General features: G+C 35.0%; 1 protein-coding gene across 24 annotated transcripts in view; it reads right to left on the bottom strand.

The window, feature by feature from the left end:
* ens (MAP7 domain containing protein ensconsin) overlaps nt 1-18,124 on the bottom strand; it is a 536,619-nt gene that overhangs the window by 348,967 nt on the left and 169,528 nt on the right. For 6 of the 24 annotated variants that reach the window (XM_085956424.1, XM_085956425.1, XM_085956441.1 and 3 more), the window contains exons 1-2: nt 11,340-11,473; nt 4,521-4,959 (exon numbers count right to left, since the gene is read on the bottom strand). The exons of 17 other annotated variants lie outside the window; for them this stretch is intronic. In XM_085956424.1, coding sequence (XP_085812550.1) covers nt 4,521-4,689 — 169 coding nt within the window. In that variant the 5' untranslated portion in view covers nt 4,690-4,959; nt 11,340-11,473. Of the gene's footprint in view, nt 1-4,520; nt 4,960-11,185; nt 11,477-18,124 lie in introns of those variants that run through there. One more of the 24 variants, XM_085956458.1, reaches the window with a different exon arrangement.

Raw genomic sequence — 18,124 nt, 5'->3', positions numbered from 1 at the left:
CGCTTCAAACACTGGGGTCCGCCCCGTTTTGTTATGTTATAAGTAATATGTTTTAAATTAAACTTTAGTCAATTGGTTTAAAATAAAATGGTACATACCTACAATATGACAAGCAACAATGACCATGTCAGTACATTTATTGACGGCCTTCGGTAATGACGACTAAAAAACGAATCGCATAGACATATTATTATGTTCCATAAGTAAAATGGGATTTCAAGTACTCTGCGTTTGCAAACCATATGTATTCGGGAGAGAAATCAAACACTAAACAAATGCAAACCAGTAACCTCACTACCACCTGTAGACATTCGCACATTCGAATTATTTCACAATAATTATAGTCTCGAGTCTCAACGTTTGAAGATTATGTTGAACCCGAAATGGATAAGTAAGTATCATTATTATAATATGAAGCATGGACCTTAAATTCAAAAGTTGTTAAAATTTTGAAGGTAACAGAACATGGCATGGAAAGATATAAACACAGAACATATTAATTCTGTGTTCCCTTGATACCACAAGTTACACATAACGCGCAGGAATCGAGAGATACGTAAATGAATAACGTAGCAAACAACGGTATTGGATACAATACAACGCATATAGACCTCAAAGTGGATATGGGAGGATCACCGCTTGAAGAACATAATATCATCACAGGACAAATCGCAGACGGTAGACTGGAATCATTCTACAGTGGCACGACGAGTATGGACAACAAAAGCCATTCGGAGTTGTATTAGTTTTATTTGCTGGCATTGAAATAATCATTGTAGAAAACAATACAAATACTACAAATCGCTACGATTCCAATATATCTAAAAGATATTAAAATACCTAAAGGGGAACCAAAGACCCCGCTGATATTCAAGTTTAGCGGACGTACGTGGGAACGAAAGACTATAAACCGAGAAACGTATAGACAGCAAAGAGGGACATTTATACAGTACATAGCTTAGTTAGATGATATGAGATGAGACATATAAATAAATAATCTTCAGATACATAATTCTCCGGTTGTTTAGAGTAGGTCTATTAAATTTACAAACTCATGCACAAGTTAAAACAATATCCGCGTGAAACACGACACCGGGAGGAGAAAGAACCAATGAGTTTCCGAGGCAAATTTAAATTTAACTCTTTCAGCTGCATCTTGAAATTAATCAGACAGTTTTACAAATGTCAAAACGCTGCTCGCTCCTACAGAAGAACGCCGAACGACGTCACGCGGCAGATCAGGTAAACTCATTCAATAATGAAAATAAATAACATTATTAGAATTTAAATTCAAATTCCATCAAGTACCATCAGTCGATGATATTAATATTATTAATATTTCTTCTCAATTTAGATTCGCAGTTATCTATAATACAAATGTAATATGTAAATGCAGAACTCGCTTCTGATGCCAATTGAAAATATTTAGATATATTTTTCATATTCAAATGCAATGATGCCCTCTACTCAGGCTGCGATGCATCGTAGTCTTTTACGATGAATGTAATACAGTAAAATGTTAAGATAGCGTAGTTATTACGTAATACCTGCTTGGATCAGTAGCTTAATGCTATGAGTCGTCACCCGAGAAACGAATTCAAATCCCACTCGATTAAAAAACACCCTATGTTTTTTCGGACATGTATGTTTTGAAGTTTTCCCCAATTATGCATTGAGAAATCAACGAAATTTCAACACATTTTATTAAGTTCCGTGAACAATTTCCAGATATTTTAATATTATAATACTTAATACCTATGTATTGTTGTTTTTATTAATAAAACGCATTTTTTTTTTGTAGTACTTATTCCACTTTTAATCAAGAGATTAGGACCGGTTTCGTCCGCCTCAGAGGGACATTTTCAACGAAACCGGTCCTAATCTTTGATTAAAAGTGGAATAAGTATTACAAAAAAAATTGCGTTTTATTAAATAAAAACAACAATACAATGCAGTTCCACCATGAATTGACAGTTAACAAAATAAAAGAAAAAAACTTAATACCTACACTACATACTCATAATATAACTTCAAATTATCACGCATACATCGATAATCTTTAGTTCCGCATAAATAAAAATCTTCGTGATATTATTCTCCACGAACGTCACACGTTATTCACCAAAAAGTTTAATATAATATTATTTAATTAAACTCCATGTAACAAACTAACCTACGTGAAGATACACCTCACCGTGAACTTTCACCAAACGACCAAATATGATAATGTCATGTTACATTTGTAATCCCTGAACATAAAGAAAGACCTACACTCACAATAGACATAATATATAAACATAATAAGACGGACGCCAAGAAGTTTCTCCGTCGAATCTCGACTTTACTCGCCTGCAGCTCCTTGCACAAACATACTACGATAGAATCTAGATGGATACTATGCTGTATTGTTGTATGTTCTCTACAATAATTTATATTTATTGTAAAGACACGTGATCTATTATACCGACCATTTGAGATCCTGATGATTAAACTAATAAGTACAAATTACGTAATATTATACTAAAAATGACTTCAGATCACCACTAAACAATATATGCGTTTCAGAGGATTCAGACAAATAACTGCTTTATATTGATAAGCATTTTATTCCTGATATTATTTGTAAGTTTAGGTCCTACTTATTTTTATTCAAACACTAAAGGTAAAAATAAACATAAATAAATAACTTTATCTTTCTTGGAATAGTAATAATGGATCATTTTATAACAATACCACATTTTACAATGATAAAAACAGATAAGTAAATCCATTGTTTAACTTTGTTTAGCTAATATTAAATAACTTATTATTTATTTACAGCAATTAGTTAATGCATTAAATTCGAGTATAAGTTTAGTACTAAGTAAATGTACGATCGTAACTGGCCATCGCGCGCCACCGTTGAGTCCTAATAGATTTTCTAAGACTAAACATTTAATTTCAGATATAGACTATTTATAATACTCATTATAATACCATTATAGACGAAGACTGATGAAACAACAGTGATGCATCCACGAAAGCTTAGCACCTTCGAAATAATACACACCTACTTTAAAAAACGTAAAAAAACCTGTGATATAAAAAAAATAGTTCCAATAAGTTGTATCTAGTTATAGGTAGCATCTTCTCTGTCCAGTTGGCTGAGTCAGAGTATGGTGGCGATACTAGAATGAGTCAGACGAAGGTGAGCAAACTTTTCAGCCGGGGGCACCAGGTAAACACTAATTTGACGAAGAAACTTCATAATCTAATAACAATATAATAGTATGTATCTACTGCGGCCGGCCGAGATAAACTTAATGCGAATACAGCTTTTCTAGAGAAGTTAATAGCAACGTTGTCTTGCCCCTGGTGTAATATAAGGCAATATTAATGTTAATATAACTAATTAAACATAATTTAAACAAACATACGTTAATTATATACACACACTAGAGAAACCCACACTCGGATACATCATCCGGCCAGATAGATATACATATACACCAAAGTTTACACAATTCAAAAAACATGTATTACATTGTGTAGTGATTTTAATACAGATTTTAATCAGTGAAAAATATTATCTTTTCCGAATAATATAAGAATTCTGATCAAATGTAATGAGCGCATTTAATTCAGTAGGCAAGTAAAAATAAACGTGTCACTATACATGTTTACTGTTATCTACAGACAAATAAACACAAGTAAAAATTGCTTATCAATTCCATATACCTTCGTCGAAATTAAGAGTTCCGTGATAACCGTTTAAACATAGATAATTATTATTAGTACCTGAAACTAGGTAAGTAGATTTTCAAGATATCTTGAATACAAAGTCCAGGAAACATTAATGCTTTCAATAATAGTATGTAATTAGCGTACAACTTAGTAATGTTATTACTATTAGCCATTAAACTAATCGTGTAATTTATTAGATAATTCAATTGTAGTACGAAAATTATAGCAGTTTATAATTAATAGCACGCAGAAAAAAACTCCACTTGCTAGGGTCAGACTAATTTCTCCGGAATTGTTTTATAGATAACTACTAGGTACCTAGGTATGGTTATTTTTTTCAAGTGTCAGTATTCCGCCAGCGTAGTATCACAACGTTCAAAGTATCGTTATTTGACCATTACTTCATTGTTACTTTTGTTCTCCAAAAAATCGACCACGAGATTTACCGCAAATATACCCAAAATACTATTATTTTTACACCTTTGTACCCATAATCAGCATAGAAAAAGATGGCAACACTGATTAAGTCTATTTGTACTCAATTAAGATATTTACCTGCTCCACGTGTGGTATAAAATTATTAGTTAATTCGTCCCAAATAAATGTAAGTAATTCAAATGGCTATGAATACAATACAATAATAAATACACTATCAGAAAGTGTTTTTTTCAAAATAATATATGTTAAATACACTATGTTCACCAACCAAAATGTAACTTAGAACCAATATTAATGTCACCGATTTCATTATCAAATATATTTGGGAGGTTCTTTTAGTAGCATTCTATAATACTTACAAAGCCAAACGTTTCCTTTAGGCCCGGTCTGCAGCAGCTGCACGCTGAAGTCCAGCCCAGCGAGGTCCTGCCTCAGCTGGGTGTCGTCCATCCCCAAAACTCGACCAGGAAGAAGGAAAAGGTGATCTATGCCCTCTTGGGGGCCAGCTCGACCTCGTGCGGCCAACATTGTAATATCAACAGAGAATACTCTTAAAAATTAATACAGTCACCCACTGTCCACTTTTGACACAAGTATCCCAAAGTATTTGAGATCACGTTTACCAACTGAGTAGAAGAGTAAATTGAATTTACTTTAATTAGTGTACCAACTTTTTTGCTTCATATACACAATACTATTTTCTTTTCCAATCGTTAAATAATAATGCATTATGTTTTTGTTTATTATTTGACCAGCTGTACACGTCTTCTCTATTTGCACACGCAGTCATTAATTTTCCTTGAAGATTATAAATAAACATAATATATAAGCACACAATACGATTTGTTATTGACTTTCTAACGCACTTACAATAATACAATTCAGCGGCTGTAATTGGTCAACGACAAAAAAGTGTTTTCTTTGATGAGTACTTTCATAGCGTCCCAATTGATGCTGTGATGTACACATACATATTCATTCGAGAAAACTAATTACTGAGATAGCTGGTGACTATTCTGTTCCTAGTGTGCACTTATAAAAAAAGTTTTAATAATAGACTCCAGTCAATTCGTTGTGTACATCAAAAAATACCCTATTAATAATATTACGATTATAATCGATGTATTCAAACACCACAAAAAAACAACTCTATACATATTAGAGAGTTACAGAGATATTTTAATAATTTATATATTTAATTTAAATATGATAGGTACCTACGGCAATTTCGTTTATAACAATTATTGTATTTCAATAGACCGATGAGTATAATTATTTACAATCTCTTTAAATGTGGTGATATATTAAAAAATATATCATTATATAGAGAGAAATCGTTTTAGACTTCAGGGCATACATTATTTAAGTCGAATTCTCCAGAAGCTTTGCATAACTTTGAATAGATTTTAAATGCAGCGTTGGACTAGAAAACCGACAAAAGCTAAATTTCCGAAAATATAAAAGTTCTTTTCAAAAAGAAACGTTGGCAGTTTAATTTCAATTAATACGCATGTCCGCGGTGGAAGTCGGCGCTTTCAAAAAAGCTCTCGTATCTTTTCAATTTCGTGCGTAAATTAATAATATTACTATTCGGGCACACGTGTGAAATAAAAAAAAAAACTCAAACGAAGTTTATCAGAGCTTCCAGCGATCGGATATAATTCAAAGGGATTTAAAGCGTGTGTTATCAGACTTAGCAGTGATAAATTATCGAGATTTTAAACTACTTCCCACGTTTTTGCACAGGTTATAATAGCTGCAAATATCTAAGATAAATGATAAGAAAAAATCCTGGAGTGCAATTGATAAAACACAATACGATAAACAAACACTTCCCATTTTGTATTAAATTCCATTGCCGTGTCGCAATGAATGAAGTCATATTAAGATGTATAAAAAAAATCCTTAAATGTATAGCTAAACACGACTCTTATCAATAACCCTACTAAATAAAAATACAACTGATTAACAAAAATCAATGAATTGTTTACCATTCATTCATAATCATTAAAATTAAATTATCGTGTTGCTTTGAAACTAAATTGCATTGTGTACTATATAGCTTTCACTAGTATTATAAATATAGACTTTGTCCGAAAAAATCTAGGCCCTCCTAAAGGGATCAACAATATTTGTTATATATAACTTAAAAACAAAATAATTAGGACTCATTTGTTCATTGATACGATACTAGGTAGATAATAGTAGTAGGTGGGTACTAAATTCCAATTGAAACACCAGAGATAGTCATTTGGGTGGTTCAATATAAACACGAAGCAAGTATAAAGTAGGAAAAAATATTATTTTAAGATTTCTGTGGATAGTAAGTAACAGATTCTTAGAATATGTGTTTATTTAGAAATAAAAATAAAGAAAGATGTTCAAGCATTTATAATCAGTATTAACATTAACACATTAACATAAATATATGCCACTGCGAAGCACTGCTGTAGGATACACTCGAGGGAATATGGTGAAAAGGGGAATCTTCGATGACGATCCCTTTACGTCCAGAGGAATACAAATCATGGATCAACACGGTTTCACACAAGCTATGCCTACTAAAATGCAATTACAACGAGATCCTTTAAACTAAGAAAAATGATGTTGCTGTGACAAATTAAAGACATCTGAAGAACTTAAAATTATGTTTGTCCAATACTAATAAATGTATGAACGCGAAACATAGTAAAACGAAGAATAACACAACACAGCAGGCAGATACGCATATTGGGCATAACGCGCAAATATCAAAAAAATAAATAAACTGCTAAAAGAGCCAACAAAAGTAGTGGACGTAATAAAGTCTAACAGAAGCACGTGTCAACGAAATTCTAAGAAACACAAATAGTGGGGACAGTAAAGAGAGGCTTTCATCCAGTAGTCACTGTAGTGGATCGAGAGTTACTGAGATGAATGGTGCATGAAATGATAATAATAATGGACTTGATCCATTAATATTTCAAAGTCTACGCTCAGCAGTAGCAAAGCACACAAATGTAAAGACATTAAATTTATTTACACAAAACAACAGTTCGATTTCGTATAAAATATCAACCGAAATGATATCGTGATTTTTTCAGATCGCCGAAAATCACGTCGACTGCAAATTTGACGCGGTCCAACGGGCCGGGGTTTGTACACAGTAATAGTGCATTTTTTATGCAAGTGGTCGGAGCCGGACGGCGTCTCTCGCAACGCGTTTTTGTCACTTTGACAACACTAGGCAAAGGAGCTGTCACAACAGAAGCAGCAGAAGAAAAAAAACGAACAAAAGTAACAGTCTCGTTGCGCAACGCGGTTGAAAAGGAAAATTGGGTTATCTGACAACACCTCGAATGCATAACATAACCTAAACTTCGAGTTGATTATATTAAAAATGAAAATTATATTGGATATTCTTTACAAGACGACAAGTCAATTTCTAAATTTATTTTCTCATCAAGTAACCATTTAATGGTAAAAAAAAACATGACAGCTATATGAAGCACTGATAAACTGGAAAATTCTTGATGATGCCATGACCACTGATGATAAGTAAACTGTGTAGTCTTAAAAACAAACATGTATGTATACTAATAAAATTATAGACTGGGCACTAACGCCTCGGAAAGATCGTAGGCAGTTAGATCCTACGAAACGTAATGTGTTTTAAATAATAAATTGTTTCCAGGAGAATGGTACTTTGTCGGTTCTGCCCACGATAGGTGCAACTGCACTAGTGTGGGGTGTGCATGTTGTATACATGCAGATGCACTTTGCACTGCGCGGAGACGTCGATTGCATCTATCTTACGTCATCGGTAAATTACTGCGACTGTGTGGTGCTTCCTATGACCTATGTATATTACATTATATCAGAGATAGACAATCTGAGTAGTAAGTTTGCATTGAAAATATTATCGATTATCATTAAAAGCTTTGGACGGTTAAGCCACACAACGATGTTTGACATTTACAAGGAAACAAGGAATCAACGCGGATTATTCAAGCACCAATAAAATGATAACAATTGGTAAAACGTTTAAAATAAATAATAGGAAATTTAACCAGCCAAAATATAGATGTATAAGGTATTTACTTTTAGAGAGTTTTTAATTGCACGCATGCGTACATATTTGAGAGAACACACGATTTCAAAGTCAATTAGCCATCCAAGTAACCATCGCGAAAAATTCACTCGATCTATAAAAGAATAACGCGGTTCAAACGATAGTAACGCTTACAATTAATAATATGTTTTAAATGTTGCAGGTAGGTTATAATGCTATGTGGATTAGTTGTACCTACCATTATTTGAAATTGGTATGTTGACAATGACCCTACCTTGTAAACTAGTCCAATCGGACGAAACCGATCCAAATCTTTGAGTACTTACTGGGTATGTTAAGTTATATTATATATTATCTACCTATGCCTTCCTCTAATGCCTTCCGAAAATCAAGAGAAATACAGTGACTAGACGCATTTGAAATGAGTCTAACATCATCGAGTTTGACAGTCGAGACAGACTATCCAGATGTTTGGTACATATAATCTCTGTAGATGGAATAACACATGGAATTTGGTCAGGTCGAATGTAAGAAAAGACCATACTCCTTCAGATAAACAGACAAAATATTACATTATTATGTAATATGTATGGATACTTTCATTTCAAAAAATTATAATAAAAACTACTGGAACCAACAATACTTCGAGCAACACTGAGATAAACCCCCCAAAACCAACCCGCACCGCACCGCATCCGTTCTAAATCAGGCGTATCACGAGGCCAGCATTTGTTTATGCCTGTAAATGTATCAGGAGCAGTTACCGAAGACTGATTTCACTGAGGTGACATGTTTTTAAGTTAAGAGTACCCATGGAAGAGAGGAGCACGGACAAAATTGAATAATAAAATATAAATAAAAAGAACAAAAGATCTAAATGAAGAGATCTTAACGTTTATGGCGAACAGGCCGGACGGTCCCGATGGACCCAACAGCTGGTACTTTCGAGCAATTTATTGTGTTCGATGGTTTACCCAACTACGCAAACAGAAAATAAGGAATTGTTGCTAAGCTTCTACATTCGGTGAATTTTCCGGCCGTGCGGGCATTGCGAACCAAGTCTCGCGAGATCAATTTATCTCCACGATGTGTCTCTTATTACATCACACGAGCGACGAAAATGCGCGACGCGTGCCACAAACCACACAACATAGCCGTTGTAATAAATACAGTATAAAAAAAATAGAAAACGCACGGACGTCGTTATTATTTTACCATCAGACGGATAACGGTCGGACTAATCTGATCGAAAACGCCGGACATTCGGCACGGCGATGCATCATCCTTTTGGACCGGTCGGCCAACGAATCGAAAAGTATAATTGATGCGACGGAACGCGTGGTGCTTCCATACAAGATAAACGCTGGGTAAATTCACACATTTCGCGTAAATTAGACACATCGCTAACGACACATTAAACGTATAATCAGCGTAATAATCACTAAAGTTTAGATTACGGATAATGATAGTAATTCGAGTTGGCAATTTCACCGGCATTATAAGAATATTTTGTGTTATTTTCGGTATAACTGACTGCAATTCGCGCAGAGTTTGGCGAGTAGTACCAACCTATAAACAAAATAACGATGCTATACACATAATACGTGTGGTGCTTGGGTCAAACTATAAACCTAACATGATAAAATCGACATTGAAAATAACATTTTAATATTCCTGTTAGACGCAACTAACTATACATAAATTAAATTGAATTGAATACATTCGTGCCAATCTAAAAAAACGTTATTTGCAATATATTATTTACTTAGATTACATACTTATTACTTAGATTAATATAATTTACGGTTAATGTTGAGACTAGTTAAATTTTAATCATTCCAAGACATTGAGCGTTTACTTAGTGATGATGATTTATAAAATGAGTTTACTGCTCGGTATTAACCATATATAAATATTATTTTATTACCTACACGTATTTCAATTTTTCTTGTGTAGCATGTATTTTATATTGATTTTAACAGCTTGATCTTTAACTGTAAGCTCAAATGTAAAACCGAAAAATCATCTTTAAGAAATGATTTTTAAAGTTTATTTTCGTAATGCCATTCATTGATTTGGAAAATCTTGATTGTCAAACAAACTGGACATAATCCCACCTACCCACTGTATTTATGTATGATTACGAATTATCGCGCGAAAAAGGCGTCATTTAATTGTACCATAACACAATCAAAATATCGGTCCATTCAGCAGTGCTTCCCAAAGTTACAGTATGCGAGCACCTGTTTTGAAACACCTACCAATTTAACCGAGGTAACACATCTTAGCCGCTCATTGCGTTCAGTGAGTAATTATCAATACATTATTAACGAATGAATATTTTGAGTAAAACAATTAAACTGTATGACCCTTAAAATCCTTCTGAGATATCTATGAACAGGGGCACACAGCACATTTGATAATATATAACCGCAATAATGTGGACTATAGTTAATTTAAAACCGTCAACACTCTAAACAGCATGGTACCATTTGAAATCCTTTTCCGTGTATATCACCACAGTTACGCATATCACAATTTAGGAAACACTGGCAATTGTATCACAATTTACAAGAATTCAGTAATCGGAATATGGTGTATCAAAATACTACGCTGATTCATAATAATCCACATAGTACCAAAGTACCAACACAATTAGCGATAAATCTAAATAAAAAATCCTTGCACTAGCGTATTATTAAATTTGTCACTGTCATCAGATGACAACACAATTATAAGTAATTCTAAGTATAAACATAACAAAATATTAAGTACTGCATGTACAATTAGACTTGTTAAGTTTCGAAACAGTATCGTTTTATTGCAATGCATAGTTGTACGCATTCCTAAGTAATTATTATGAACACTAAAAAAAGGAAGCGCCAAAAAGAGTTGGATTTTAAAATTCCGGTTGACATAGATAAAGGCGTCAAAAACAACATGTAAAATAAAACTAAATATTCAAAATTTTACTTGTATTTAAATTGAATACAGTAGGTAGTAACCAATGACGTTTAATACTTGATATTATCTATTTGTATCGTATTGTGTGATTATGTCTCTTCGTATGTGGATACGTTCAAATTATTCTGAAATTAAGACTGTCATTCGTGACACGTTCATTTACCGCATTACGATTTTCCGGCGCTATTTCAGGCTCGCGAGAAAGTCGGAAAATGCACGGCGTATACACAACAACAACGCGACGTGGTGAGTAACGCGATGCCCTGATGCGTTCACGGCGAAGGCTGCCGGTCGACTGACGGGCGACAGCGGAGGGACGGGAGGAGGCGGGTGCCAGCTGACTGGGCCTCCCACCCTCCCCCCCGCATGGAAACTAAGGCGAAGGCTCGATATGAGTGAACCGGTCATCCTCAAAAGTGCGAAATTGAGATGATTTCGTGTTTTACAAATTCGAGTTTTATACTACATAATATTATTATTAGGTAAATCATTTCTCGCTAACATTTTTGATATCCATATTTCAGGATAATGCAAATACTGTCACTTTATCGTTTCCTGTCTAGAAGATTATAAGCTTAATATTATTTATAACAATTCATTCTTCATGTGTTGACGATTAAACTACTACAATTGTCATGAATTAAAAAAGGGTTGGGAAAAATTTTCATTTCCCACATTCATGTATGAAACAGTGTTCAAACCAGAGCCGATGGAGCGGAGCTGGGAGCAGGAGCACGGAGCATGGGCTTTTACCCGGAGCAGGAGTGGAGCCGGAGCACCGACAATTTGTAGTAATCCACTGCTCCGAATGTTTTTTCTTTATTATTAAATTTTCGTCTTAATTTCCTTTCGTCCAATGAAAATAGTATATTTTGACACTTTGCAACACTGGAATTATTTGAAATATGGCCACACAACCGAGTAATAAAAAACCTCACTTTTTTGACAGAAGAGGCAAATAATGAGAGACGATTTTCTGTCGGAATTTTTGTTGATTGTTTGATTATTTTAAAACTACTTTTATTTTTATTTTTTCAACATTTGTATACATATAATTCTTATTAAAACTTTTTACCCGGAGCGGAGCAACTCAAAAATGGTCCGCTCCAACGTTCTGGTTCAAACATCCAACTGATTTGTGTAAAAAGTTATAATTTTGGTAATTTGGATTTTATATGCCATAAATGAATGGTATTATTTTCATATAAACAAATTGAATTTGAATGTTTTGGCATGGCCTGTTCTCCTTTAAACATTAAAAATAGTAAATACGCAGGAATAATGAATTATGACAGAATAATATCTCATTAAATTGACAAAATTATGAAAATATATATTATATTCATAGAATTTGCAGGCACACTTGGTCACCATTGCAATTTGTATTCGTTCAATTGTGTACATCGATTATAACATTACATCAACTCGAAAGTAAATGTGTGTACAAATACTAGACAACGACGTCCATGAGAACAAAAAAATGTGTCGTAAAGAAATTTGTAGGTGAAATCATTATGACTTACCACAAAATAAGCGCTGTCTATTTTCTTAATAATATAACGTAAATACACGTGTAAAATAAGAGTTTCTTGAATTAATCGAAACCTTAAAAGGTACTTGGTACACAAACAGATAACGTAATAAAATGATTTTTCTATTGTAGCAAATCACTGGGAGAGTTACTTGCTGGTAAGCATTATTTTGTTGTCACGATCTGCGGAGTCTATGAGATAATGCCACACGGCATACCCCGGGGGAACCAGCTACCGTTTACAAGCCGCAAGCATAATAATTGCCGTTACAAAACAGAGCGACTTCTGTACAAAGGATGCACAATACAAAATGGAGACATGACATTGTGTCACTTGTTCAAATGAAGCAAATCAGCGCAGTGAAATTGGACACATACATTTGTAGGTGAACTTGCTGCGTGCCAATCGAATTGAGAAAAATCGTGAAACACAATACACATGGGCCTTTGCAGCCATCATAACATTAATAATACACAAAAAAAACTGCAAGTAATTTGAATAATGCAAAGGCTTTTTTTGAACAGATAATTTTCCTAGAATATTGTGTTTAATTGGTTCTAATTCTTAGGTATCACAAACATAGCTGTAAAATGTCCAGTTGACGATGATAATATGCGCAGTGGAGAAAACTGGTCATGAAAATCGTTCAATTATGTGGAATGAGTACCTAATATAATATAAAAAATTGTGTATTACTTAAATTAATACCTAAGATTATTAAAATTTTCGAGAAAAATCAGTTGCGAATATTGTCTTCGTTGCGGTCACCAGGAAAACTCATTTGTTAACTCAAGCGATCGAGAACATAATTGTACACCGCAGAATAATATAATTAATCTTTTCTTCAGGAGACACGGAAGAAGTTGGGTAGAGGAATATTACTATGGGATATCACTGTGGACATTGCAGTAATTATTCAATGAAATAGTTGAATGATGAAGAATTGAATTACTATTTACATTGTAAAGAAATGATTTTTCAAAGATATCTTTAACCAAATTTCAACTAGCAATTAGTGAACTACATTATAATGGAGCAAGTGCGCATTACAGCCAAATAAGAAAACATCAGCTGAAAGGGATTTTTTTATAATTACCAAGATTTTAAAGTTAAAAGGTTTTTAAATAACATTTAAAAACGATTCTACACTACATTCAAGTTCGAAGTAAAAATCCAATCAGCGAATTAATTAACAAAGAAGCAGCGTAGCAAATAATAAAAATATTCCCCAAACAGAAAAAGTGAAACACTTTCGTCAAAATTTAAATCAAAACATAATGATTAATAAAGAATGTACGTTCGTCGATACGGCGTATTGCTCCGATTTGTAGGCATGACTGATAAATTAGCACTTACAAAAATCAAACTATTGCCCCGCCATTGTTTAAATAAAATGTTTTTTCTACAGGGAAATTCCATTTCCAGCACAGAGCGACCGCTTTAAACTTTCTCTCCGTAGAGTAAACATGGAAACTTTTTAGTATCGAGGTAAAAATATATATATTCGGCGAAATTTTATATACGGCTGCCATAAAAACGTCATTTTTAGCCGGCGTTATGATCAAAGTTTGCGGGTTTAAAACACTCACCGCATTCGTTTCGACTTTTACATTCATTTCCATAAGTGAGAACTAAGTACCCATAAATCGTACGCTAACTATATTACGTCATACATTTACATTAACCGACGTCCAAATTTTTTTTAGTAATTTTATAAAATATTCCATTTATCACAATTTGAAAGTAAATATTATTTAAAAAATGTTAACCAAAGAGTTTGAACTAGAGAAGAATTAAATTATAAAAATCATATTTAACAATACCCACATCAATCATGTAAACATAGATCCTATAATTTTATCATGAAAAAAATCTACATGTACGAAATACGTGCATAAATAACACTAAAAACAATATGGATAAATCATTAAATGATATTTATTTTATGATGTGTAGATAACGTATTAAGAACTCTAATAATGCCAAAACCCCTAAAAAGGCACTTCTAAAGGAAATTAAAAAATACATTTATATTGATTCTCATACGTTTCAAATAAAATCAATTAAATCATTATCATATTATTATGAAGAATCGATTGAAAATTTTATTGAATGAAGACATAAAAATAGATTGTCACAGCTAACCCCTAGTTTGGACTATAAGTCTTACAATTGTTAATTACAATTATTCTTGTTAATGATTCTTCTACGTTTACTGATATTGAATTAGTAGTCACAGAAAAACATAATATAGGTACTATACATTGGCGACATAAGATTTCAGCAATTAAATTGTTAATATACATATACATATTTAAACTTAGGGTATGTCGATAATCGATATATTTGGCTCCCTATATGTACTGATACCGAGAAGAATGGGTGGAGAACTCACATGTATGCTGGCAGCGTTCTTCACGAGTATCACCTTGATTGAGGGTTGTGTGGACATCAGGACATATAATTCAAGATAAAACACGTCTTTGATTTGACAATTTCCCAGCGCAGGGACGTTTAATTACATTAACTTTTCAGACATTGGTTGGATTACATTATTAATTACACTTAAAGGAGTCTTAGATTTAGCTATCGCACAGTCACTATGTGGGAGCACGTGTTTGAACACATTAGCCAAACTGGCGCGAAGGCGTTTTATCGAGGACGCGACGCGTGTTTTTGAGGTGGTTATAGGGATTATTATTAACACAATAACGGGGAAAGAGATTCACTAATTTATCATATTGAGACAAGCGTGGCCAGGCCTAGACACCTACCACTCTCCCGGGAGAATTTGTACTGCCTGCAATTATCTCCGACGGATCTATGGGTGATGAGACAGGAGGGAGGGGCAAAGGGATGAAACAAAAATTACGGTAAATTTTTGTTTGTCTCTCGGCAAGTTACCATTTCCTAGTAGCTGGGCTTAGGTACTCGCCCTTTTTGCCGCTGTTGAAATGTGCCGTGATGATGTTATTTCGTAAATCAGGGGTGGTGAACCCTAATTAGAAGGCGTTTGATTAGGTTGCGGATTTGTGATTTGAAACTGCGGGCCAGGGGTTTTTTCGTCTGGTGACAAAACCACCCTGCCGTCTTTTGTTTCAAATTTCATATGTGCAACCACGTAATGTGAATGGAGCGTGTATTGATAAAACAAAGAAAATTTCGCTAATAAATCGCGGGGGTTTTGAATGGTTCACGTCGGTAACACATTGATAAGGTTTTCATGGGGCACGTTTTGTGGTTATGGGGTGATGTCGTCGAGGTTTCTAGTTCGTCTTGCGAGATACCCTCAGCAAGTGCCAACGGTCCTGGAGGGGTAGCCGGTTTCGGTAGGGTGTCGTCACATGATCGGCTTCTTCGGACTGCTGCAGTGGTCGGGGCTGGGTTGCCTATTCAGGGGTAGGCGGAGGGTTGCGGAGATCAGGTGTCGTTCGGCGGGAGGTGCAATTTGGACGTGTGCTCGGGTCCGGCGACGCCGTCGCAAGATTGACGCGGGGATGCGAAGACAGGGCTGAGTTCTCGTGCTAGGGGTCGTCGGGCAGAGGGGGGCGACCTTGACAGGCAGGTTATACCCTGGACTTTTCCAGGACCTCCGGTGTCGGTGGTCCCCGGCAGCTGCCAGTAGACGGGGTGGCTGCAGCATCGTAGGAACGTCCGTTCTGTGAGAACCCACGTTCGTGGCATTTTCGGGTTTCGTTGCACTGATTTCTCATCATGGACATTAACGTCGTTTTAATTTTTGGCGGCTCGCAATATTTTTTTCTTAAAACACTGTGTATTAGGTTGAACGCCCCTGGTTTTGATTTTTATCTTGTTTGGTTTACGCGCGAATTTGTTGTTGCTGGGTTTGTCTCGTAATTTTCACTTTGTTTTAACGGTAGCGTGGGCGAAATATATTTTTGTTTAGGGTTTTTTTTAATAGGGCGCCAGAGAATTTATTTTTATTTATAAAATTCACAAAACTATGGGTTTGATGTCACACACTTGAGTATCTCAGGGTCGTGGTTCCCGAAGTCGCATTGACTTCGTTCGCCTCACGCATGGACGACAGAATGATACCGAGAAGAATAGGCGGAGAACTCACATGTATGCTGGCAGCGTTCTTCACGAGTATCACCTTGATTGAGGGTTGTGTGGACATCAGGACATATAATTCAAGATAAAACACGTCTTTGATTTGACAATTTCCCTGCGCAGGGACGTTTAATTACATTAACTTTTCAGACATTGGTTGGATTACATTATTAATTACACTTAAAGGAGTCTTAGATTTAGCTATCGCACAGTCACTATGTGGGAGCACGTGTTTGAACACATTAGCCAAACTGGCGCGAAGGCGTTTTATCGAGGACGCGACGCGTGGTTTTGAGGTGGTTATAGGGATTATTATTAACACAATAACGGGGAAAGAGATTCACTAATTTATCATATTGAGACAAGCGTGGCCAGGCCACGCCGAGCGCGTGGTCCTAGACACCTACCACTCTCCCGGGAGAATTTGTACTGCCTGCAATTATCTCCGACGGATCTATGGGTGATGAGACAGGAGGGAGGGGCAAAGGGATGAAACAAAAATTACGGTAAATTTTTGTTTGTCTCTCGGCAAGTTACCATTTCCTAGTAGCTGGGCTTAGGTACTCGCCCTTTTTGCCGCTGTTGAAATGTGCCGTGATGATGTTATTTCGTAAATCAGGGGTGGTGAACCCTAATTAGAAGGCGTTTGATTAGGTTGCGGATTTGTGATTTGAAACTGCGGGCCAGGGGTTTTTTCGTCTGGTGACAGTACATACAATAGTAATTGGCGTGGTCTGTCCTTTCCTAAACAGTTGCAAAGTATGTCTTTGTTTTGACCATGCTACGTGTTCAATATACTAAAACAGTCTTTCTCAAAGTGGGCGATAACGCCCCCTTGTGGGCACTGGAGGCTTTCAGGGGGGCAGTAGAAGGCTCAAGGAAAATTAGGGGGCGTTAAGGAAATCTAGAGGGGCGACGGCAGATAAATTATATCTATAAAAATCCGATGGAATCTCTATAGTCAAGAATGGCTACCATTTCCTCTCATTGACACATTCTTTGATCTTAGAAATATGATATGGGTCACACCCTATCTATCCTTCCATATAATAATGTATGTTTAAAAATTATATTTGCAATAACTGTTTTTAAGATACACAACAGATGGTAATGTAAAAAGGTAAGTTAAAAAATATGGGGGGCACCAGATTTTTCTTAAATCTCAAATTGGGCGGTAAGTTTGAGAACCTGTGTACTAAATAATATAATTAATAAAGCAATACCATACATTCAGAATAAATTCTAAGTCCTAGTGGTTATTTTAGCAACATTTAATATTTTATGGGATTTACTGATTACGTGAATGTAAAACTGTTGCGTCTTGGTAGTTTATATTTCAGCA

Source organism: Rhyacophila brunnea, unplaced genomic scaffold (assembly GCF_057557595.1).
Source record: "Rhyacophila brunnea isolate RB1 unplaced genomic scaffold, BYU_Rbru_1.0 scaffold_6, whole genome shotgun sequence".
In the NCBI taxonomy this organism is placed as follows: domain Eukaryota; kingdom Metazoa; phylum Arthropoda; class Insecta; order Trichoptera; family Rhyacophilidae; genus Rhyacophila; species Rhyacophila brunnea.
Note: the sequence above shows the minus strand (reverse complement) of the source record. Positions and strands in the feature narration are given on the sequence as shown.